The 24,931-nt window shown below is 48.4% G+C and overlaps 5 protein-coding genes across 5 annotated transcripts; all 5 read left to right on the forward strand.

Annotated features, from left to right (window-relative positions):
- Window positions 1–424: 424 nt before the first annotated feature.
- On the forward strand, window positions 425–3,782 carry Asppvi_010536 (DNA repair protein RAD16; the record flags this gene model as incomplete). The annotated part of the gene is made up of 8 exons (XM_043306380.1): window positions 425–437; window positions 567–1,495; window positions 1,547–1,876; window positions 1,935–2,043; window positions 2,093–2,167; window positions 2,222–2,280; window positions 2,337–3,484; window positions 3,551–3,782. 8 exons carry the CDS (start codon window positions 425–427, stop codon window positions 3,780–3,782), a joined length of 2,895 nt encoding a protein of 964 aa, XP_043162315.1.
- Window positions 3,783–4,868: 1,086 nt separating this feature from the next.
- Window positions 4,869–6,689, forward strand: Asppvi_010537 (C2 domain protein; the record flags this gene model as incomplete). The annotated part of the gene is made up of 2 exons (XM_043306381.1): window positions 4,869–5,659; window positions 5,732–6,689. The coding sequence occupies 2 exons, from the start codon at window positions 4,869–4,871 to the stop codon at window positions 6,687–6,689; spliced, it is 1,749 nt and encodes a 582-aa protein (XP_043162316.1).
- A 1,434-nt stretch (window positions 6,690–8,123) lies between these two features.
- On the forward strand, window positions 8,124–11,663 carry Asppvi_010538 (putative ARF GTPase activator (Csx2); the record flags this gene model as incomplete). Its single annotated transcript, XM_043306382.1, has 3 exons — window positions 8,124–8,187; window positions 8,299–8,432; window positions 8,526–11,663. The coding sequence occupies 3 exons, from the start codon at window positions 8,124–8,126 to the stop codon at window positions 11,661–11,663; spliced, it is 3,336 nt and encodes a 1,111-aa protein (XP_043162317.1).
- A 7,825-nt stretch (window positions 11,664–19,488) lies between these two features.
- Window positions 19,489–21,451, forward strand: Asppvi_010539 (putative YT521-B-like splicing factor; the record flags this gene model as incomplete). The annotated part of the gene is made up of 3 exons (XM_043306383.1): window positions 19,489–20,071; window positions 20,150–20,718; window positions 20,810–21,451. The coding sequence occupies 3 exons, from the start codon at window positions 19,489–19,491 to the stop codon at window positions 21,449–21,451; spliced, it is 1,794 nt and encodes a 597-aa protein (XP_043162318.1).
- Window positions 21,452–23,787: 2,336 nt separating this feature from the next.
- On the forward strand, window positions 23,788–24,624 carry Asppvi_010540 (uncharacterized protein; the record flags this gene model as incomplete). Its single annotated transcript, XM_043306384.1, has 1 exon — window positions 23,788–24,624. One exon carries the CDS (start codon window positions 23,788–23,790, stop codon window positions 24,622–24,624), a length of 837 nt encoding a protein of 278 aa, XP_043162319.1.
- Window positions 24,625–24,931: the final 307 nt, after the last annotated feature.

A 24,931-nucleotide genomic window follows, 5' to 3' on the forward strand; every position in this document is an offset into this window, starting at 1 on the left:
AACTTCAGTGTTGTCCTTATCAGCGCGTTTCCTGGATAAAGACTGTATTATCTGGACCTGGTGAGAAGTAGGAGAGACAGAAGAAGTTTGATGAAAGGAGTTTACTTGCACTCGCCAAGAGTCGTATACGAGGGGTAGTGACAGATCTGTGAATCACAGGCCGTGTTCCTGTCGAGCTGTGAAAGAATTTTCCAAATCTTCCCAAAGTTCCAACACTGCTGCCTCCCTTTTCCGACCGAAGCTCCATAACAACGGTGCCCATATTTGCCACCAACATTTTTATTTTCGATCAGGTACCAGGGGCAAACTCCGGTTTGTCAATCATCCAGGATCCTACTTTTGACAAGGAAATCAGGAGCCTCATTTGGTATATCATCGAAATCCTGGCATCATGGGGAGAAGGACTTCCGCAGCAAAAGAAACAATGCCAGCTGGTAGTAAGTGCTCTCGCTTCCATGCTACATGTCCTCCCAAACATGCTACTCATCTTTGAATCCGAGGATGGAAAGCTTTCTACTACAGTTGTGTCCACCACAGTCATTTATAGGGCTAATGATCGATTTCAGTGCCTCAAGATAGGCGATCATCGATGCCGAGACGCACCTCCCTGCGATTAGCACAGTCAAACCCCAGATCCACCACCGACCGTCCGAGTGACCACAGGGTTAATCAGAAAAATGAAGAGCATCATTTGGAGTCGATTGAGTCGAGCTCTGTCTCTACTTCTGTCGAAGTTGCTATACCCGTGAAGAAGCAGTCACCTCCGTGTGCTTCTTCTTCCTCTTCCTCGGAAGACACGTTTGGCGAAGGAAGAAACGACTATGATACTCCTGCAACTAGCGTTGCGATGACTCCTGCCGAGTCAGATGTGAATAAGCCCAGGAGGAGAGTTAATGCTTCTGCACGAGCTCGGGAACTACGCTCAAGGACAATGCCCCTCAGTAGCATGCAAAGAGGACTTAAGAGGAACGCCGCAGCGCTATCCCCGGATGCCTCGACTCTGGGAACTTCAGACGAGGCTTTGGCTCATGCTCTGCAAATGCAAGAATATCAGGAATCCTTTTCCAAGCGTCGGAAGATTGCCGCGAGCGCGAGTCGTGACACCCCGGAGATCGAAGATTCTACTGAGGATGATGACCTCCTGGAGAACCTCGAGTCTGACGGGTTCAAGGATGCAGAGGATGAAGAGGACTTTGAGCCTTGGCGACCAAAGCGCAGTATTAGGACTTCTCGGCGGTCGACAACGCAGCAAACCATTCCGGACAGCGAAGTCTCTGACTTAAGTGATGATGAAGCAGGGGATGGCAACTATCAAACTGATTCGGAAGCAGACGGTCCTCCGTCGTCTAGTAGCGAGGAGGAACCCTTAATTGCCGAAAGGGCAAGAGACTCTGGCACAGCAAATGCCAGTACAGGCTCGCGAGCGCGGAGGCAAGCATTAAGGGCCTCTGCAAACCAACGACGCACTAATATTCCACCTTGGATGAGTAATCGAGTAAGTTTGCTCGCTTCATCCGATATGACGGTGCTCTAACGCAGTATCTAGGCTTATAGAGAGCGACGCAAACTTGAAAGGCAACATCCTCTCATCACAAAAATGTGGGACGACTTAAAGAACACGCCGCCTATTACACCGGTACCAGCAGAACAGCCTCCGGGCATTTCGAGAACGCTGAAGTCGTACCAGCTCGAGGGCTTGAACTGGATGTCACAGCAAGAGAAAAGTCAATATAAAGGTGGTTTGCTGGGTGACGAGATGGGCATGGGAAAGACTATCCAGGCGGTCTCCCTTCTCATGTCTGACTATCCCGTCGGCAAACCATCGCTTGTTGTGGTGCCACCGGTTGCTCTGATGCAATGGCAGTCTGAAATCAAAGTACGTCTGTTCTGCGTGTTTGAACTTATAGTTACGGCCCTAATTTCTATGACCTCAGGAATACACGAATGGCCAGTTGAATGTCCTTGTGTACCACAATACCAATGCCAAGGTCAAACACCTGACCAAGAAAGACCTTGAGTCTTATGATGTGATCATGATCTCTTGTAAGTTATGAAATTTGCAAGCGTGAATTCGGTCTAATATCGGTTGTAGATTCCGGCCTCGAATCCATTCATCGAAAGGAATGGAAAGGATGGAACCGCAACGACGGGATCGTGAAAGAAGATAGTGAGTCTATCGACAAATTAGTACAGCAAAGAAAGGCTTACTGACAATGAGAAGGCGTCATTCATGCCATTGACTACCACCGCCTTATCCTCGATGAAGCGCATAGCATCAAGGTATTTTGACGAGACCTTTGGACTGTACAATTGATTTTTTTGCTAATACTTCTCAGCAACGGACTACCAGTGTTGCACGTGCATGTTTTGCCCTTAAAGCCTCTTATAAATGGTGTCTTTCCGGCACTCCTGTTCAGAATCGAATCGGCGAGTTCTTCTCTCTTCTTCGCTTCCTCGAAGTTCGCCCATTTGCGTGCTACTTCTGCAAGCAGTGCAAATGTCAGCAACTTCATTGGTCCCAGGACGCGGACAAACGTTGTAGCCATTGCAAGCACAGTGGATTCAGCCACGTATCAGTCTTCAATCAGGAGATCCTTAATCCCATTACCGAACGAGACAATCCAGAAGCCCGCAAGGAGGCCTTGTCCAAACTTCGCCTGATCACCGACCGGATCATGCTGAGACGAGTCAAGCGCGATCACACAGCTTCAATGGAGCTCCCTCCGAAACGCGTAGTTCTGCATAACGAGTTTTTCGGAGAAATTGAACGAGACTTTTCCAGGAGCATTATGACGAATTCTACAAGGCAGTTCGATACATACGTTAGCCGAGGTGTGATGTTGAACAACTACGCCAACATCTTCGGTCTGATCATGCAGATGCGGCAGGTTGCGAATCATCCAGACCTAATCCTAAAGAAGCATGCTGCCGGTGGACAGAACGTCCTTGTATGCAGTATCTGTGATGAGCCTGCGGAAGAGGCCATTCGATCTCGTTGTCACCATGAGTTTTGTCGTCGTTGTGCCAAAGATTACATCCAGTCCTTTGAAGCAGACAGCGTCGTTGATTGTCCTCGTTGTCACATCCCTCTCTCCATTGATTTCGAGCAGCCAGATATTGAGCAGGAGGCGGAACACATCAAGAAGAACTCCATCATTAATCGCATCCGAATGGAGGACTGGACGTCGTCGACGAAGATTGAAATGCTTGTTTACGAGCTCTACAAACTGAGGAGCCAGAAGCAGACTCACAAGTCCATCGTTTTCTCGCAATTTACCTCGATGCTTCAGCTTGTTGAATGGCGTCTTCGCCGGGCTGGTTTCAACACCGTCATGCTGGATGGGACGATGACGCCTGCACAGCGTCAGAAATCAATTGATTATTTCATGAATAATGTCGATGTAGAGGTTTTCCTTGTCTCATTGAAAGCAGGGGGTGTCGCTCTGAACTTGACCGAAGCCTCAAGAGTTTTCATCGTCGATCCGTAAGTACCGCTCGAGCATCTTGCTACATACCTGATCAGGGTCTTGTACTAACGCCAATCCATCAGGTGGTGGAATCCAGCTGCCGAATGGCAAAGCGCAGACCGGTGCCATCGTATTGGTCAACGCCGGCCCTGTGTCATAACCCGGCTCTGCATTGAGGATTCGGTAGAATCGCGGATTGTATTGCTGCAAGAGAAGAAGGCAAATCTCATCAACGGCACGCTGAACAAAGATCAGGGGGAGGCGCTGGAAAAGCTCACTCCGGAAGATATGCAGTTCCTGTTCCGCGGATCGTGATTTGTCCTCTTTCCTGAGATTATACATCATGCGAGCTAATTTACTGCGCAGCTTGCTGGAAAGAGCTTGGCTCATGAGATTATTGCTATGCTCGACGCGTTGCGGTATCCTACTCGAGGAAAGCGAATTTGCGGTTCTCGCTGGCCGATACTTTTCGTGTCTTCTCCGTCTTCTTATGTTCCTATTGTACTAGGCTGTCCTTGCTATGCTGAACGTCTTCTGAGCTGGTCTCAGTTGATGCTGGAGCTCGACTGCCACCMAAACTGAGAAAAATTAAGAAATTTAAAAAGATGGTATCGTATTATCCAATTAATTAGAAGTGTTTTGACAAGTGTATGTCGCTCATCGACTTTACTACCGCACCTACCTTTTTTTTCCCCCTCCTTTTTAGGTCTGTTGCTGTGTGTTGACAACAATGGATGGATAGTCAGGCGAAAATCATGACCGCTAGTACAGACCACTCGCAAGGAGATAATAGTACTCCTCCGTATGGAAGTGTATTATTTGTTTGTTTATGACGAGAAGAGAAGATCTCCAAGAACCTCCAAAAACGACAGAAGCTTGGCCTTCCTCAACCCATCCGAGACCATCCGAGAAGATCCGAGCACCCTCTCTGCTGTTCAGGAGTCAAAAGTAGTTAGAACTACTTACGTAGTAGAACTTAGGACCAAGGAGGGGCGCGATGATGTAGGCTTGCAGCGCCCTGGAACCAAGTTCCTGCCGCCGGCTGAGGGGAAAATGGAAAAATAACAAGGGAAGTCATCATCCATCATGAACTGACATTTTCTGTTGAAGGTAGGTTTGGTTGTATGTGAAATGACTTGAAAGCAAATACTAATAAAAAAAAAAAAAGGCGACTTTTGCTTCCTCTTCCTTTTTCTTCTCTCACTTTTCTCTCCCTTTTACCTGCTTCCTGACTTGTCTTCTACACACTCAGCCCTACGACAGGACAAGAGCAAGATCTCGTGCCCACATCGTCCCGCATCTTCAGAGCTGACTCGACCAAGTGCTGCAGGCAGCAAGTATAATAAAATAGTGTAAAACAGAACGGAGTACTCTTCATAACTTTTCTAGCTCTCCCGGATCATGGAGGATGAAACCGAGCCGCCATCAGCACGTCCGCGACATGCGCTGGACAAGTATGGCCCCAAATTTGTTGATAAAACAGAAAGACTTCATGATCGAGCCGTCGCAATGAAGGTCACAACCAATGGCGAGCACAAGCCCGCGGGGGGTTTCGACAGTACTCCAATTCCTCATGCGCCCCCTGGTTACACCCTGAAGTTCACTTTTCATCGCGGCATCAACCTTCCATGTGCGGACTTCGGCACGTTCTCGTCTGATCCTTACGTGAGAGCTCAGCTGGTTGTCGACCTTCCCCAGCGGCATAAGCAGGACCCCCTTGTAACCTTTAGAACGCCGACAGTGCGCAAGAACAGAGACCCGGTATGGGACAGCGAGTGGATCGTTGCGAATGTTCCTGCGTCCGGCTTCGAGCTCAAGTGCCATGTCTACGATGAGGACCCTGCCGACCATGATGATAAGTTGGGCATCGCATACGTCGAGGTCGGCCGTATCGATGACCACTGGTCTGGTTTCAAGGAGCAATCTTTTCGGGTCAAGAAACGACTCGGCAGCAAGCGCGTATACCTGTTTGGCAATATCGCCGCCCTCGCCTCGCGACGTCTCGACCTTGGCTCACATCTTGTCATCAGTGTGGAGTGTTTGGGTAAGACCCCAGGTGAGGAGGGTGGACATATGTACACAGTCGGGCCAAACTACTGGTTTAAACACTTTTCCCCCCTGATCGGGCGTCTGACAGGGACGAAAGACGAAGTGCAAAGCTCGGATGGCAAGAAGACAGTCAGCCGTTACAAGTACGTGTATCTCGGACCCGGGCGCTCTTGACGTAGATTGCTTATTTGCTTTTTATTTTTGCCTCTCTTAAGTTTCCAAGCCATTCAGATACAGCTAAAGGGCCCTGTACCCGCTGAATTATATCATCGCTATGTCGAATTCAAACCCTTTGTGGCGGGTATGTTCACGTCGCACAGTCTCCGCGGCCGTATCCTCAATCGGGCTCTCCATCATCAGCATGAGAGAATCTACAACTTTGATCGGGCAACTCTTTATGGTAAATTCGCAGCTCCGTGTACCGAGCTCACTCAGAAATTTCTTGAGTTTGTTCACCATGCTCAGGGCGGCCGTATATTCACTTATATCCTCACCCTCGACGGACTGTTCCGATTTACCGAGACAGGAAAGGAATTTGGAATTGATTTGCTAAGCAAACACACCATGCACAGCAATGTCTCGATCTACATCGCGTATTCCGGAGAGTTCTTTGTTCGTCGACTGAAACACCGCCATCGTCGTCATTCTTCCTGTGCAGAGCCATCAGCGACTGAGATTCCAACCCAAGGGCCCCAGGCCGAGGCTACCACACGGGTATCAATAGACCCTGGCGATTATGAGCTCTTCATCGACAATGACAGCGGTACTTATCGTCCCAATGGCAAGTATCTTTCACTGCTCAAGGATCTCCTCTCTGGGACCTTTGTTGGCCTCCATATTACCACATTGGACTGCCAGGAAGATGCTGAGCGAATGACGGAGCTGAAAGCTGAGCAGAGAGAATTTAAGAAGAAAGAGGCGGACCAAATGGCCTTCCTTCAACAACGCAGCAGTTCATCGCTGTCCATCTCAAGTTCAGATGAAGAGGAGCTCGTAGAACGAAGCGGTGCCTCGTCCAAGAAACGAGGAGACCTTGCCCAGAAAGTGCACGACATGCGCGACGTCAAAGGCCAGGTCATGAAATGGGTGGAAGGGGATGAACACAAAGACATTACAACAAACCACAACGGCCATACCAGCTCATCGCATCAGCCATCGGAGGCCCTACAATAAGCTGGTGTGGTAAACTCTGGCAGCGTTCCATGGTCAGTAATCAAGAAACACCTGTTTCTATTTATACGTGCTTCTTTTTTGATTGGGACGAGAGCACGGGCGAGTCCTTAAATATCCCTATGGCCTCTTATGTTTGCGCAGTATGCATTTGTGATTCCCCCTGGTTGTTATTATTGTTGTTGTTACCATTATCTATGTGACGCACTCGAGCAGCGGTTGTGGGAACTCTCATACACTCCTCTGCGGCGTCTGCTAGAATTAGCCTGTTTTCTTTCTTAGATACCCCTCCGTTGGAGAATGGATAGCTCAGCAAGTAATTTATTAAGTTCTGTTGATGCTCTGATTGGCAGGAGCTCTTTTTTTCCCTCCCATGTCTCTCTATGAGTTAACTACGAAGTACTGTGAAAGGCTTTCTGGATCTGCAGGAGAAGGATCAGCCGGATTCTGTTGGAGTCGGTTTCAGAGTGTCATTCTGAAATATCTGAAGGCAAAGCCTGGATATCGCTCTTGTGATCCTTCCTGTATGCAAAATAATCTCACTGTCGGCGTCATGCTCCCATGTTCAACAAGAAGAAGTTGAGGATCACGCGTTGGGGATTTAACAGCTCTCCTGCAGACGCAGCCTCCAGCGTGATCCCCAGTCAGTGCTGAACGGCTTCTCTTGGTAAAACGTCGTATTATTATCTGTGTCTGTTGAGGCAGTCATGATATTTTCTGGGAGAAATAAAATATCAAGCTGAAATCACCAGCTGGTCACCTCTGCCCTCAAGAGTAACCTGTAGACAGATAGACCGTTGTGTGAAACACTGGTGTCTGTGCCAGGCGGGGGAAATTTGTACTTATATTCCTGTGCTTTAATGAACATATCATTATCGCATCCTTCCCACGTTCTTCTTCCCCTCCTCCGCGCGCCAAACCTCCGATTCAACCTCCACAATTACCCACACTGCTGCTCTCGCCAGGCACCGATTTGGAGCCTCTTTTCTTGCTTGTCAGCTTCTCCTTCTCATATCATCTGCCTCTTTATTTGTTCACGTCTTCATCTAGTCCACCGAATCGACTCGGTGCCTCCTGCGAACCAAGCGCAGCAGGATCTCAGAAACCGGGGATCGCGCCCGCTGTCAGGTTGACCATCACCATCTTTGCTTCCACACAACGGCTCGTGTTCTCCGATCGCGACCTACCTCTCAAAAACTCTTCCATCGTACAGCAGTTTATATCTGTGTGGTTTCAGGCTCACGAGATCCCTGAAGACGTTTGAGTGGAGTTTCAGACTAGATGACGGCTTTTCCGTTCGGTTGCCGATTGTTTATCGTTGCTTCAGCTATAAACTGATGCCAATCCGACCGTCGATGGTGACCTCCAGCTGGCCCAGTCATCCTTTCGGACCGTCTCTTCTTCGAGTGGTGACTTGAATCATTCATCGTCTTCATTATGGGCAATGTTGGAAGTCGTCTCGATGACTCTGGAAACTTGTTCTTCAAAGACCAAACAAGGTGTAAGTGTCCAACACTACTATTTCCCTCCTGCGTTTCTTTTTCCCATTAAAGTCGTCGACGGTCCGTAACTCTCTGTTGCTCTTTTGCTAATTGCTTCGAATGAGCAATAGTTACAATCTCGTCCGCCACGATAAGCAACTCTCGAGGACGGATATTCCTGCATCTTACTCCCAACTCTTTCCCGGCCACGAGATATACTGCGAAGCGTGAAGTTGGTGACGACAGTCCTATTGAGTATATACAGGTAAGGTGCTGGAGCCATAATGGCTTGAGTCGCGCCCTCTATAAGCCCTTGTTTTTTTCAGCTGACAAGTCCTCGGTTGCTGTCTCGTTACAGGATCCGGATCTCTCCTCATCTGCATCAGCGCCCACATTCCTTTTGCGCCTGACGAATGAGGATGAACTGAACTTCAATTTCACGTTTATACTCAGGCAGACTCAAACCGCTAACAGTTCAGGTTCCGTCGTCAATGGTGTCGCAACCTCACTTCCGGAAGTGGCCGACACTGTGCTCACCGGACTTACATTCGCGCATGCGACGAACTCAAAAGAGCTCGACAATTTGATAACACGAGAATTTCATGCGAATCCCAACTTGCAAAACAATACCAATGTGCAGTTTGTAGGGGATTATACAACGGGTGGAAGCCCTTCCGTTCAGTTCAATTGGTCCTGGAAATGGAAACCACCCAAGCCCACAGAAGATAAGGGCGGTGGTTGGAGGAACAGCTGTAGCTTCTTGGACTATGATCAGCGAGCTAATCGTCTCAACACTCTCGCGCACTTCTCGTTCTGGGTGCACAACACCCCGCGTTCAATACCCAGTCCGCAGACCTTGTCACCAAACCTGGAAATCCCTCACCCCGTTCGGAATCGTATGCCTTCTTCGCAGTCAATCCTCTCGCATTCCAGTGATGCCGACACCACTTCCAATCTGCACCTTCCTCCGGGTACTCCGCCTGAAACGATCGATAGTGCTCTGCCTCCCCCTCCTCCCCAAGCTCCGCCCCCGCCGCCGCCGGTGAAAGTTGACCTTCCCCATTCGCGTCCTGGCGAAGATATGAGTGTAGTGGAGGATGGCCCATTGTTCCGAGCCACTATGAAAGCGTTGGAGCAGAAGACAGGGAACATGCGTGCGAAGATTAAGAAGGTGCTGAAGAAAGCGGAGGCTGCCCAACAAGCCCAAGGGGCCTGCAACGATGCTGTGGAAGCCTTCCTATCCGCTCTCAGTGAGGCCTCAACGTCTAATTCCAACGCAATCCAGCCGGCCCTCGATCACTACTTTGAGAAAATTGCTCGGCAGATCCTAAATTATGAGCGACTCAATACCATCCAACTGCAAAAGCTCGTCATCGAACCTCTGGTCAAGCTTTATAACAATGACATCAAACAGGCCGAAGCCAAGAAGAAGGAGTTTGAAGAAGAGAGCAGGGATTATTATGCCTACGTGAGTCGCTACCTCGGACAGAGGCAGGATTCCTTGAAGGAGAAAAAGCGAGCGGAGAGCGATTCCAAGTACCAAGCCAAGAGGCGGAACTTTGAGTTAAAGCGGTTCGATTATTCTTCGTTCATGCAAGATCTTCATGGTGGCCGTAAGGAACAGGAAGTCCTTTCGCACCTGACCAGGTACGCAGATGAACAAGCTAAGAGCTTCCTTGCGGCGGCCAAGAAGGTCGATGACATGGTTCCCCAGCTGGACGCTTTGATTCACGAGGTCAATCAGGCGGACAAGGAATTCCAGTTCCAGAGGACAGAAAGAGAAGAGAAACGAAGGGCTCTGGAAAAAAGCAGTAACTTATATCTGGAGCCGGATTCCCTCGCCAACCCAAGTGTTCCGTCAGCGCTGCCGGGCAATGGTAGTGGTGGCCACAAGTCTGAATCGGACTTGGGCCGCGCAGACAGCACAGGGTCTCAGCTGCGAAGCGTGGTCAGCAACAGCTCCTCCATAGCCCCGCAGACAAATGCAGCTATGAACAGCACGGCCGGAATCCCGCCGATATCCGCAAATGCCAATCCGAGCGGCCAGCAGAGGAAGGAGGGACTTCTCTGGGCATTATCACGACCGGGATCTCACATCGATCCCAAGGGCATCAACAAGCAAGCTTGGCATAAGTTCTGGATTGTGTTAGATCAAGGAAAACTCTCAGAGTACAGTAATTGGAAACAGAAGCTTGATCTGCATATGGATCCAATTGACCTACGGATGGCCTCTGTGCGAGAAGCACGGAACGCCGAACGACGCTTCTGTTTTGAAGTCATTACCCCTCAGTTTAAGCGGATTTATCAGGCGACTTCCGAAGAAGACATGGGAAACTGGATCAGGGCCATCAACAACGCCCTGCAAAGTGCTGTCGAGGGCCGTGGCATGTCTCCACCCGTTCCGTCAAAGAACGACGGCTCGTCCCTGGGTCGCGATATAGGTTCTGTCTTGACTGGAAAGAGCTCGTCGTATTCCGGTCAACATTCTCATTCCGCAAGTTCTACCAGCAGCGTGAGCCGTCGCACCACAGTAGGTGCTCGACCAAGCTACGTGCGCAACGATAGCACCGGCTATGAAGAGAACCCCGCCAAATTGCTCCAGACCGTCCGCGATGCGGACCAAGGCAATAATTGGTGTGCTGATTGCGGATCGACCTCGAAGGTTGAGTGGGTGTCGATCAACCTTGGGATAGTCTTGTGCATTGAGTGTAGCGGCATCCACCGTTCTCTGGGAACTCATATCTCCAAAATCCGTTCCCTGACCTTGGACGTGAATTCTTTCTCAAATGACATTGTCGAGATCCTCTTGCAGGTTGGCAACCGCGTCAGTAATATGGTCTGGGAGGCGACACTAGACCAGAGCCAGAAACCGTCGGCAACTTCGACTCGGGAACAACGGCTGAAATTCATCACTGCCAAGTATAGCGATCGAGCGTTCGTGCAGTCGCTGCCCTCCCCTTTGTCACGGTTCTCGACTGCTGATGAAACCTTGCTTGCGGCAATCAAAAAGAATGATATCCAAGGCGTGCTATACGGCATTGCGCTTCGAGCCAATGTTAACATCACTGACCGGTCGCGAAACACCCACGCGGTCTTCCTTGCTCTAGCGGCTGCAGACCCCGCATCGCCTGGGTCGACGCCGTCTAGCCTGCCACCTAGACCGGGTACTGCCAACGCAGTCAAGGCGATTCCATTCCCGATAGCAGAATTGCTTGTACAAAACGGCGCGGAAATTCCCTCACAGCCACCTCCCATTCCTCTATCACCGGCTGCGCAACTCTATCTGAGTCAACGCACCACAAGATATGTGACGCCCATGGCGGGCAGTTCTGCTGCTGACACAGTCGGATCACTGCCCAGCATTCGAGGAACAGCAAGTGATCAGGTGGTGCCATCGGGATCCCTGGACAGCAAGGAACGTGATAGACTGCACAAGAGAGGAAGCGCTGGAGCACGATTTGCTGGGAAAGTCGCGTCTCTCGGCATCGAACGATAACAACCACTATTCTTTACAACTCCTTTTATTGTTCCTTGACTGATTTTCGGTCAAGTCACACCTGTAATAGTTAATCATGTTTAATGATCCTTAAGTGCACATGATGATGTCACATCCAGTTTGCATGGTCCTCTTTATAACGCCCTAGGAAGGACGACGGTTTGCTTTGGCATACTAAATGGGGTATACCTTGTTCTGCTCTGAATTTATCCCTCTACATGCTTAGCGTATTCTGTATTCTTGCCGGTCTCAAGTCACTGGGACTGTTTAGCGTCCGGATTCATATTTCTCTAGGGCTATGTAAATCATTGTTTCCCTGATATCTTCTACATATTTCTCGATCTCGTTTACTAGATATATACTTCCTTGGCCTCACCTCGTATGGGACAAAGAGCTGTGCCCTTACCAAGCCGTCTAATACATCCTGGAAGACAATTGATCTGATATCGCTAGGTTAGTAGCTGTATAGTGGAAACGTAATGGCCTCATTCTGTCGTGCTTATCTTCATTGTAGATAATCCATTGCCAAGCATGCAATATTCCACTTCAGCCAATGTCAATGAGTCATTGAGCTACCCTGCCGCTCAGCAATTAAGATCAGGGGGTCAATGATGATAGAGGGTATGGACTCAGCAACGATACTCGTTCCCACATTAGCGGGGGAACGTAAAGGATACAGGCGATTGGTTCGGACCAGGCGGACAATACGTGAATGGAGTGCGTCGATACGCTATTGCTTAGAAGGCATCAAGGGAACAAAAGGCGGCAGTCGGGCGAGGAACATAGCTTTGTTTAGCTTGACCTCGAAGGTTTCTCGGTTGCGGTTTGGACGGAATTTTCTTTCGTCTGTCAATCATATCGACGGTGCACAGTACCACCCATGCAAGATCCTTTTCCCTATGTGTCTTTTTGCCACATAGTCCAGGAAAGGAAATTCATTCGCATCCGACGCAGCAAGTGGCGCGTAAGGGACAGTAGTGGCTTCACGCTGGCCACTACTCTGGTCGAGCCGATGGAATCAAAGCATCCATCTCCAGTGCTTTTTGTATGTGGCATGTTCTGCGCACTGAAGGGATCATAATTCCCCAGTCGCTGATTGGTTGTTAAATGAGCAGGGAAGAACCTAAGAATGATTTGAATCCACGAAGCCACAATTTTTCTACTTGGAAGAGAGCATGCGATACCTAAGCCACAATGGCTTGGTGCGGAGACTTGCGCGGCACGCGTATGTACTCTGAAAGGCAGGCAGACAGTGGCATCTCAGCCCAGCCAATAGTACTGGTTGATCGACCGGAGGGATGATAGCGCGGATGGCAGATGGGGAATATCGATGGACATGAAGGCCGTTGAGAGAAGAATTCGTAGTTGCGGGTCAGCCAATGACGTCATTGGCTGCAATGGCGTGACGATACTACCCAGTAGAAATTGGACAATGAGGCAAGAATCACAACAACAGTACTGCCAGCCACCAAATCTAGGGTAGAAAAGGCAGAATTGTTGATCCTTTGTTTGATCAGCTGAGATGACAATCCTCATTTATGTGTACATAGTCCGAGGCAGCCCAGGTGGCGAGAGTAGTCAATCCAAAATGCACTCACTGGATTTGCCAGCAGCAGTTGTGGACTGTGTTCCAGTCGCCACAGGCGTTGTTGACAGTGCTTTATTTTTAACACCAGCAGCGACAGGGAGAAAGTCATATACATTAAGTATAGCAGGATACCATGTCTAAGGAGCTTCGGATGATAGGGTAGTTTAGGTAGCTCTTGCTGCTGCAAGGGCGGGAGGCAAATGATATTAATTGACCACTTAAGGTTACCGACATATGTAAGTATAGTCGGTGGTAGTAGCCAGCTGTCTTGGATTCGGTAATCATTATAATTAGTATACAGAAGGGCGTTCGACGATGAATTAGTATAATTGTTTCTTTGATGTACTACGTATATCCAGAAGCTCCCTTCCAGATAGCAATCGGGAGAAACCAAGACAGACATTGTCATCACACATGGCATGATAACCAACCACAACTGAAGCAGTCCGTAAGCGATAGTTTATCGGCAGAGTAGCACCAGGATATGAATTAGGATTAGGACTAGGTAGGGAAGAGCAAGGATCTTATGAGCTATAGAGTCTTGCCCGACTTGATTCGTTCTTAAACTTCTACTTCTATAGGGAGTATGAGTTCTTATGTGGCCATTCCCAGGCAGTGTCTGGTAGAGTATCATTGATAGGCATTCCTTTACAAGGCGGGGCTGATCCCATGCTTGAGTTGTCCCATTAGTACTTATATGTTCAATAGATGGCGGTGTAGGGTGTCCTCGAAGAAGCCCATTTTCAAGATCTGGTATAAGCTTTGCACCTCGAAAGCTCAACAGCGCTGCTCATCAGATTTGACCTCTCGAAAGTCAAAGGGTGCAGAGTAGGTGGAATAATTCTGAGCAAGAGCCAGAGGGGCTCCGTGCTAAGAACACTATGCTTACTGCCAGCCTGTCCGGGAATAAATAGAAATAATCATTCAGACGCTAGGTTACTTAAGTACGAAGGGCATTTCCAGAAAGGGATGAGATGAGGTTTGATTTACCCTCAAATGATTGGCCGGCATCTCATCCCGATGGAGATCCTGAAGGTGGAGCCCCTGTACTCCGTATTTGCCGCCTTTTTCCCTTTTCCTTTCTTCCCTTTTTCCTTTCAATCCCGAGATATGTCGCATGTGCTGGAGAATATTAATTATTAACTAGCCCCATACCGACATGACCCAATGCATGAAAAGGGGGCCTGCTTGAAGAGAAAATTAAGAGTCAAACGAGGTCGAAAGCACAGTACGTAGAAAGTACCGTAAGTTAATTCCGACTAGCCTCTCAATCAGGTGGAGCGAAGGATAAGATTAGGTATGCGGTTCCTTACTTCCCTCGGCTCGTGAGCTTAAAGCTACGCACCCAGGACCCAGAAAGCCTTGGCCATCGAGAGTCGAGACAGCCATCCATCAAGGCCAGCCAAATATTGATAATTATCATTTTGCTTTTACGTCCACATGGATGGAAATACCTCCTGAAGTTTCTGCAGAACATCTCGACTAAGAATTTCTGGTACGGTAGACTGTAGATTAGGTATTAACCAACGCACCTGCTATAGGCGGTGAGCACACTCGCAATAATGCTTCTGTTCTACGGAGGCATATACTCACCTGATTTAGGTTCTGGCCTAACCCCCTTCTTGTTCTGAAATATCAAGAATAATGATTTATTATTCGACTTGATTCGACTGTACTACCGCCGTTCTTATCATTTCAATGATGATAAAGGGTGATAAGTTACTGTGCATACAGATTTTGACAAGTAGTGGTAGTAATGCGCCTCAGCGCCACATCTCCATCGACACATCCCGGCCAACATGTCACTTTCTTTCCTTTTTCTTCCTGTTCTTTTCTTCTTCCCCTCTCCTTTTGGCCGTTTGGGGATCGGGCGGGCCCTAGTGGGAATGCAGCCAAATTCTGCCTAGATTCCAGGACCCAGCCCCACCCCCATCACAACCAACCTCCAATAATCAACCCAGGAAACCAGTCCATGCAAAGCTACACTTGTCTCACTATGGAAGGAGCCTCTCTTGTTCTAGATTCCTATTTTCTACTCATTTATGCCTGTAATTTTGGGTGGAGGAAGAGGAAGAAAGAGACGAAAAGAAAAATAAAAAAGGAAGAGAGGGTTCCTTCTGAAATGGCTGGTTTGAAGTCACAAACTGATCTACGAAGGGTTAGGTACATGATTTATGAATACTTAAGATGAAAAGAGAAAAATGGAGATTGACGGAAATAATAATTCCTGGCATGAACCGGAGCATCGTCCATCTCCTCATCAAATCAGCGGCCAAATGGCAACGGCAAATTCTGAAAGACCCTAGGTATTCCAAACACAAGCAAATACATCATCAATTTCACTCACCCTTCAACTTAGAAGGATAAACTGTGCTACATCTCAGCGCCTTACATGTTGATAGGTTGCACTGTTAGTGTTATTAGGTATGGCTTGCCTGTACCTTAAAGCCCAGACAATAAGTTTGTCGAATCCAGCTATCTCTTGATTTGGTTCATGTGCCCATGCACCATGGGTCCTCTCTCCATTAGTGGCTTGTTGTCACAGCAAATCCGCTACTTCCATGCTTACCTCTCATGAAGTAGCTAACCACCGAAACGGCCTCAGGGCACTCGATCCCTGGATGCCACTCCATTGTGGCTAAACATCAACTATCATGTGGGCTAACAAGTCCAGAAAAATGATAAATAACGCGTCCTTTGTACTACTACCCCTACTGCGAATATACTACTGGACAACGAGGCTTGATCCACAGGCCCATTCTAATACTAAAAAGTAGAGTACGAGTAGTAGTACAAGGACATCCTGGCAGATACGTACTTGACCTGCCGCTGTCATGTCGTTGACTAACATAAAGTAGGTGGTAACTACTCCATAGTCTCCGGGCAGGGACGACTCATCTTAAGCATGACTATCATAGCTCTTAAGGATTGTCACTTTTGCCACAGTCCTCAGCAGTTTACCTCTGTATAACTACCTCAATGAAGACCCATCATACTACATTCCGAATAATCAAGCTAAAAAAAGCCCACAGAAAAAGAAAAGAAATAAATTAATAATAAATCAAAGAAGGGAAAACAGAAAATCGGTTAAAGAAAAGAAAGATGAAAAAAACGAAAAAGGGAGAAGAAAAAAAAAAAAAAGAAAAAAAGAAAGAATCCATGGAACCCACCGGGTCAGGAACATCCTGGCGGTACCCAATCATCAATGCTCCACACAAGCCATTGCTATCATCTTTGCGTCCTTGGTCTCCTTGAAGCTCGGACGCCTTCCTTCCCTACCTGCCTGCCTACCTGACTAAATATTGGGGGGGAGAAAAAACTACCAAGCCTTAAGATATCCGACCAGACAGAAACGAGGATGGTAGACACTGATTCTGCCACCGTTCCGTTGTGGCTTGGGTGGTATCCGCGATCCAAGTACCTCGATGGGACCCGGGCCCTTCACGAACTGCCCAACTATTATTGTCACTACTGCCTGTTCTGTGTTGAATGACGATCCTCTTCTGTTGTGGCTTTGACGCCTGTCTGTTACAATCAGGCACCAGTCTCATGGGCGTTTCATTGTCTTCTCAGACCCTCCGGATCTTGTGTCCTCGTCAGAAGAATCATACAAGCCCATCTAGTCCATCGGACAGATTTGACGCTGTATACAGTAGCGTCAGTCTATCCAATAGTCGCGCGAATCGCTCGGGGGATTGCTTGTGATGCTGTTGAAGCCTCAGATGCAGCTCTTTGTTTCAGACGGATCGGATCAATCGAGCCAAGTGACAGACTATTTTTTTTAGAACTCTTCAAATATAAGGCAGGGAGCAGAAGCCAGCAAAAGAGGTAATTCATTCTTCGTGGAGTGGGCAACCTGAAATCAGCTTCGGTGCCTTTTCCCGGTGCTATTATCTACCACTCAAAGCCTCAGTGAAATTCTGATACCATCATCGATGCGCCACATTTGACAGCCAGACAAACGAAGTCAAGGCCCCGTCTTTCCCTCGCCGATACTATATCTGTATCTAAAAAGAACACGTCCCCGGTGTGCCCCATTGACCATTCTCAATTTCCGCCCCGGTAGCCTTACCGACTCCCCACATCGTTGCAGTCTTTTTTTCCCTCCCCTTTGGCATTGTTTGCTTCTTGAGGCTCACTTGCACTACTCCTGTTAGAGTTCTGACGGTAGAGATCATCTCGGACATTTCTAGGGGTGCCGAGCCTGGAGGGTCATCTTCTTCCATACCCCTTCAGTCCTAGTTGATTTACGTTTTTGCAAAAAGCTCAAGGAAAAGCAAACCGTCACACACTACCGGAAATAGCACTTGCTCGTCCCATACCGACAATTTTGGGGCGTATCTGAGAGTCGATAACCTCCGGGACTCTTATCATATTGGAAGACTCGGCACCTACAGCCCCAGTACCAATCTGTTGGCTGTAATTGAATAATCTGAAGAAACCCTGGGTTGCGTTTCAGAAGAGGTATGTACGTATCATACATTTGGTATCCTTTATCTCCTTCGAACTGTTTACTCTGCCATTCCCGACATTATTTTTTACAACCTTCAAGATGCTTTGGTTGGAAATAGTCATTCCTTATGAGGCTGCAAGGCCCGGATTCAAAGGCTGATGCTCTTTCCATCCCGACTCATCCTTCGTTTTATTCATTGTTCTCTTTTGGACTTTTTCCCTCACAAAGACACCTACAAATCTGGACTCCCAACAGTGACTCTTCCTGGAGTCAAGGGTGATATAGTCCATCCAGTGGTACTGCTACCCTTTTGCCTTGGTATGCATGCAATTGAACCATCCCCCTTGACAAGTTGATTACCATGTGGAAGGATATCTGCCATGCTGTGGTTGTTACCTCTTACCCGTGATCCACTGTTTGGTTTTCCCTTGTTATTTTTTTAATATTTCACACCAAGGCTCACCCTTCCTATTGTGATTAATTTACCTCCACAATCCCCCTTAACCATTTTCTGCCAAGGTGATGCACACACCATGCCCATGCACACTAAGCCTTTGCCTCTTCTGCTTATGCCCTATTTCTAGCTCATGATCGCATCACTATCTTCCAGAAGAGCAGCTCAGCAGATATACAGATGCTGTCGTAAGGCATTTCTGCCCTTTCATCAATACCTCCATATTCGATCATGGCCAGTTTATGGCTTATGATCTTCTTTCTGCCATCTCACAGTTCCCCACTGTCAGCCGCCACTATATATGCCTTCAATGTCACATTTCCGTTCCCCACCTATGGTTAGAACATCCCAGCCCTTCTGCGTGTGCGTGTGGTTATTCTATATCTGTGTGCGCATGTGTGCATTTTTCTGTGTGTGCGTGCGTGCAAGCGTGTATATTCTGTAGTTCCGTGCACACAAGCCCCTCCTGTCGTCGGATAGCTGGAGTGTTGGCTGAACATTACACTGGGCGTCAGATTGGGCTCCCTTTTCCCTGTGGATGGTTCCCTCCTCACAGCTTGCCCTGTCCATGACACTTCTATCATCCTTGCACTTGCAATTGGTCATGGTACTTGGTTTCATCTCTGGGCACTTTCCCCTATCTTCTTATGTGTGTGGCTTCTGTCTATTTTTTTTTTGCTATTTGGCCTATCTGGGGCCTCAACCTGTCATTTACGGCCGATGATCTTGGGTTCTAACCAGCAGTGGGCAAATCCTCTAGTTGTTATAGTCGGCGTTGAACTGTTACCAGAATAGATAGCAGTGTGAAATACATCTTGAAAGAAAAGAAAGGTATGTTGACTTCCGCTACGGTCCTCCGATTTTGAGATTTCCCGGAGGAAAAGTCTGCGACAGTAATTCCCGTGAACAGGATCTTGTTTATCACGATTCTGACTTTCTTTCTATGCGCTCAATTCCAGTTCCGATGGACAATGCTCCTTCAACACAATCCAACCAATCTGGGGGAGCATCAAACGGCAGACGTATCTCCTCAGAGGAGCGACTCGGTCACTCAAGGGCTCAGCAGCCAGTGTCTGGTAAGACTTTCTTTCTTTTCGCTCTCTTCTGAGCGGAGCCTAGGCGAAAATATTTCAGGGGGAGGAGCTATGTTGGTTGGCAAAGTCGACCCGATTCGGCTTCTGTTCTGTTACTTTTATTATGCTGCGCTGACGAGAACACCTTTCGCCTTCTGGTAGACACAGGCACTTTTCGCCGGAATCCCTCGCGATCTGAGAATGTTGACAAGCACCCGGAATCGCATGGCCGTGGAGCGCCTCCGTCGGCCATGAACATGGGCGATATGAGGTCCACGCTACCGGGCTACAATCAGCCTCCTATGCAATCACCTTACGTTCCTGCTGCGATTCACCCGCATGGCGTTTTATATCCTTTGCAACCATTACCCTCGTTTGCCGACTCCACATCGGGCAGGACTGTCTCTTATAATGCTCACTATTCCCAAATGTACATACCTTTCGCTCAGCAGCCGCAGCACCAACAACAGCAGCATCAACATCATCATCAGAGTTCTTCTCTCCAGCATGGCATTCCCGATTATCAGCTGTTCGTGCCGAACATGACCGCACCCTCCAACGTCCCTCTTTCGAGCCAAACTATTGTTTTTGGGCTTGGTTATTATCCTCAGCACATCTATACAGCGGCGGTTGGACACGGTCAAGGTCCACCGGGCCCCTCGATTTACTTGCCTCCCAGTAGTCCATATCACAACACATCAGGGCTAGCTGCCCAAGTGCCCTCCAGCTTGCCAAGAGAAGGCCAGCAAAAGTCCCCCACAGCGAAGTATGATGTTTCCAGAACCATCGTTGATGGCTCAACACCCATGAGACCGACAACCGCCCAGATTATCGCAACAGGTAAGCAAGCAACGGCTGTCATACAACAATGGGAGGTATGCGCCTTTCGTTTGCCATTCCGCTGATGTCAATGCACAGACTCGTCTCTACCACCAGCCACGTTAGGGTCTGGTACTCCTTGGGGACCTCCTCGGAAGCCCAAGCAGTCCGGCCATGCTCTTTGGGTCGGGAATCTTCCCGCTGGGACAAACGTCGTGGATCTTAAGGATCACTTCTCTCAAGGCGCTACGAAGGACATCCAAAGTGTATTTCTCATATCGAAGAGTAATTGCGCGTTCATCAATTACAAAACAGAATCTGCCTGCGTCGCTGCCTTGTCTCGCTTTCATGACTCCAGGTTTCACGGGGTGAGGCTCGTTTGTCGCCTACGGCGAGGGTTGGCCTCTCCTGGGAAGACGTCCAATATCGGCTCCTCAAGCACATCGCCTGTGAACGAACACAGTGCTTCAAAGCTGTTAGACAGCAACCCAGAGATTGAAGAAACTTTGGAGACACGTCCTGTCCATGGAAGGCACGCAAATCTAAGGCTACCTAACAGGTACTTCATAGTCAAGAGTCTCACGGTCGGCGACTTGGAATTAAGTAGACAAAGCGGAATCTGGGCAACCCAAAGCCATAACGAGGATAATCTCAATCGGGCTTATGAAGTGAGTGGCTCTTTCGTTTCTCCCTACTTCCTCACTCCTTACTGGTTGGGAAGCGATGCAAGAGCCGCTTGCACTGACTGCTACATTTTAGAGTGCCTTCAATGTTTATTTAATATTCTCCGCCAACAAGTCCGGAGAGTACTATGGATATGCTCGCATGATGTCGCCGATCAAGGAAGATGAAACCTTAGCTCTGGAGATGCCCGTGCGACCTGACCATGGTCCTCCTGAGCCAGAGGAATTGCACGTGATTTCAACTCAAGCTACAGCCACCGCGCCAACCGGACGAATCATAGATGACTCTTCACGAGGAACCATATTCTGGGAAGCGGATTCATCCGAGGAGGATGGTGATGATGGTGATGATGGCGGTGGTGGTGGTGACGATGACAGTGGCGAGGGGAAGGAGGAAGGGAAGGGGGATGAGAATAGTGATGAGGACGAGATTGGGGGTGGGAACGAAAAGAGCGCTGCAGAATTAGTCGAAGAAGCTGCCGAGTCGGGATTTCAGTCGATAGGAAGGCCGTTCCGGGTCCAATGGCTTTCAACAGAACGGGTTCCATTCCATCGCACCCGAGGTCTTCGCAATCCGTGGAATGCAAACCGCGAAGTCAAGATTGCCCGGGATGGCACTGAAATCGAGCCGAGTGTCGGCGAGACGCTGATTCGGTTATTCCACACGCAACACCCAAGCCACGGGTTTCCGGCATATCACACTTCGCTACCCAACTAAACAGAGCGAGTGATCGCAACCACTTTCCGGTCTCTTGAGAAAGTTAGGTCACAATGCAGCGTCGCTTTTTGCATACAAGATCAAGATGCATGTCCGTGAGCCCCTGCTTGTGGACCAATAGGACTGGCGTACCGAGTACGACGCACACGAATTAAAACATAGAACACGATGAACGAAATAGACAGAACTAGCATGTATATAATATAAAAACGAGTTATCCACTTTTGTATGTTTACTCTTTCGACCAACAGGTTGTATCACAGATTGTAGTATGTTTTCTAGTGACCTACCTGTTTCAAGCCATGTGGTCATCATTGTAAGGGAGGAACCTTATGAACAGACTCCGTAAGTAGAGAACTAGATAGGTAGATAAGCACTGTAGAGTGTGCACTGGCGATGATGGAGTAGGAACTGTCTTGGGTAGAAAAGGTTTCTGCCTCAGTCTATGTCGTGGTTTAGTGGCAGCTATGTACTAGACTACCTTAGATAGTACATACATCATATAGGGTAGCTCAAGCAGTGTTTCAAAAGTCAATCCTGCAGCAAAACTAGGTTGGTACTAAGGTCAAGATCTCTGAGGTATGTAAGCTTTTAGAACTTGATGATTGCTTGATTAGGCGAAACCTCGTGACTATTTTACTTGTGGAGGTAGGTCTGTGGAACTTAACAAAGTTCACACTAGCCCCAAAGAGCCGAAGCTTCTTAGGCTAAGCCAGAAGCAGTAGTGCTAGGGTGGATCCTTGATTCTCCCCCCATGAGGATGGTGTCGAGAACTTGAGGGATGTTTGGATAAACGAGAGAGATTGACACACATATCGACTCATTCCTTAATGGAGTGAAGGGTGTTATTGCGCTCTATATGTTTTATCGCTTAGGATGGCATTGGATGAAGTTCATTCTGTAAAGAACCCAATTTTTCTCAATCAACAGCTACCATACATTAGTTACTCCGTAGTTACTCCGGATTGATTTCTCTGCTATCTCAACTCCCTAGTCCTTTTCTGGACTAGTCGGACGGTCCCCGGATTCTCTTTCTGTGGATATCTACCCACTTGTTCAGTTGGCTAGACCAAATCCGTCCCACGGTCAGAGCCCATGGAGAAGCAGGAGGATGACGATCATGACGATGATGACTATAAATGATAATGATTAATCAAATAGGAAAGCCTTATGTCCGTCTGTCGTAGCCTTTTTATCGTCATGGATATTATATTATCATCACCCATGGATCTTCGCACCCTGATATAATTGATCACCTTAAGTGAGTTACCCTTCACGCTTACTGGATATTTTTGGGAAGAATGGGAGGTGGATTTGTGTGGGGTAAAAAAGCAAAGATAACTCGTAAGGTAGGTAAGCTCTGCCTAGCTCCTGCTATCGTCCGTCAAGAATAATAACTTATTGCACACTCAGTTACTTTCATTTCATTTCTCTTCTTTCTCTCCCTCTCTACCTTCGCAAATCTACATCCTCAACAGCAGAAACAACAGTATCCATCGTCATCCACAGCCAGTGTTTCCACCTTGTCATCCTCTTCCTTCATTCTTCGTCTACTTCTTGACAGTGTCCTTGTATGTCAGTCCCTCATATTGTTTTTCTCCAACTGGCTTGTTCGCTGCTGCTTGATTGAACTCACCCCGCAAACCAATTTCCTGTCCCTCCTGCCTTAGCCTCGTGCTCTCCGTCTACTCAGCTTCTGATTCCGCATATTCTCTCGTACATTCCGCTCTTTCTCTTGCCACCTTAGATTTCTGTCACCTTCTTGTACCCCAAGCTGTACGGGAAGGATCGAGAGGGCCCCTCTGCTACCCCTTGGGCTACTTTCCGTGTCCGTTGTGGTTTTTTGCCGCTCTCAGACATATTCGATTACCATACCCACTGCTAATATGGCCTGATCTCAAATTCACCCGCTGATCCATGTACTTGGGAGCATCCTACTAATCTCCTTTGCTTAGAATCTGCCGAACCCTCCCCCCCCCCCTTATTCTTATATTCACTATCGACCTTTCCTCCTCGTGTCTTGTCTCAATCAATCTATAACCCCCTCCCTTCGCTGTTGGTTGCCTGCGGTTGACGTCACATACTTGTGACGGTGAAACATCCAGATCACCATTCATTCGTCAACTGCCGATAGCGTTCCTCAACTTCCATTATTTATATTTCTGCTCTTTCTTTCGGTTCGCGTTTTCCGCCTACCCACGCTTGATTAATACAACCCCGTAGCCATCTCATTGGACCATTTACTCAAAAAGAAAATTTTGTATCAAACTATCTCTGTGCACTTGTCGGTGCATTCTTGTTCTTTTCTACTACGAATTCTCTTTCAGTGATCTACCATGTCAAACGACCGGTCTACTTCTCCAATCTCTGTACCATCCTCATCTGCCCACCAACGGCGGCCGTCCCTATCCTCGGGCTTCTCATTCACCGATTATCTCTCCAGATCGAGCAACCCAGGGGCTCCGCCAGGCGGCCCCACTAGTCACATGGCTAGCACTGGAAACAATGTCCAGCCAAATCGACGACGCAGGCTGTCAATCAGTACGCTTGGGCTTTCCGGTTCGCCGACCCAAACCGCACCCTTTGGGGTCAGAAATCCTCGGCATGGCAGCTTGCCTAGTTCCGTCGGTTCAAGTCCAAACGCCGATGAGTCCGCCATGGATGATACAGACAACGGCTCTTCCAGCGTTCCTCCCAGCTCGCCGTTTGCACGACGTCTCTCTTTTGGTGCGCAGGCCATGCGAGATGTTCGTGGTGGAAGTATAGGCAATGGTAGATATACCTCTCCTGGGTCTTCTGTGGCTGGAGGGCGCCGGAGCACGACGACCACCAGTCTTGCCAATAGCCCCCCTGCATTAGTTGTTGCAAGTACAAATAAAAGCTTTCCTCAGAAAGATATGTCTAACAACTCGTGGCGACCCTTAGGCGAAGGCTTCAACTGGTCGGAAGCTCTCCGAACACGGGCTGAGCGTGCCCCATCCATTGGAGGCATCTCCCCAATCGCGGGTCAGAGCCAACAACATGTGGCCACTCCGGAACACCAACGCTATCATCAGAGAGCTGCTTCCATTGCTTCAATGGAGCAACCTGCTCGAGAGATACCAAAACAACCAAAGCAGAACAAGCCTGATTTTTTCCAAGAGAAGATTCTCCGAGGAGATTTTATGGATTAGGCTTTGTCGTTCTTCGCACTTGCTCCCCTTCTCCTTCTCCCAATGGACAAATCAATCGACACAATGCCGCCATGATGTGTGTCTTCCCATTTGTTCGAAAAGAACTATCTGTCAACCCTCAGAACAAGAGTGCAGCATATCTGCATCTCTCTGTCTGGACCGTCAATGAGGAGTCAACATGGAAGCATGTTGATAAAAATACTTTTCTCATTTGGCCATTTCATCTACGATTGCAGACCCCACACCATACATCCCAAAGGACCTGACCAACTTCGGGGTTATGAAGTAGATCTTGTACACTTCCAGA

This window comes from Aspergillus pseudoviridinutans (genome assembly GCF_018340605.1).
Source record: "Aspergillus pseudoviridinutans IFM 55266 DNA, scaffold_8, whole genome shotgun sequence".
In the NCBI taxonomy this organism is placed as follows: domain Eukaryota; kingdom Fungi; phylum Ascomycota; class Eurotiomycetes; order Eurotiales; family Aspergillaceae; genus Aspergillus; species Aspergillus pseudoviridinutans.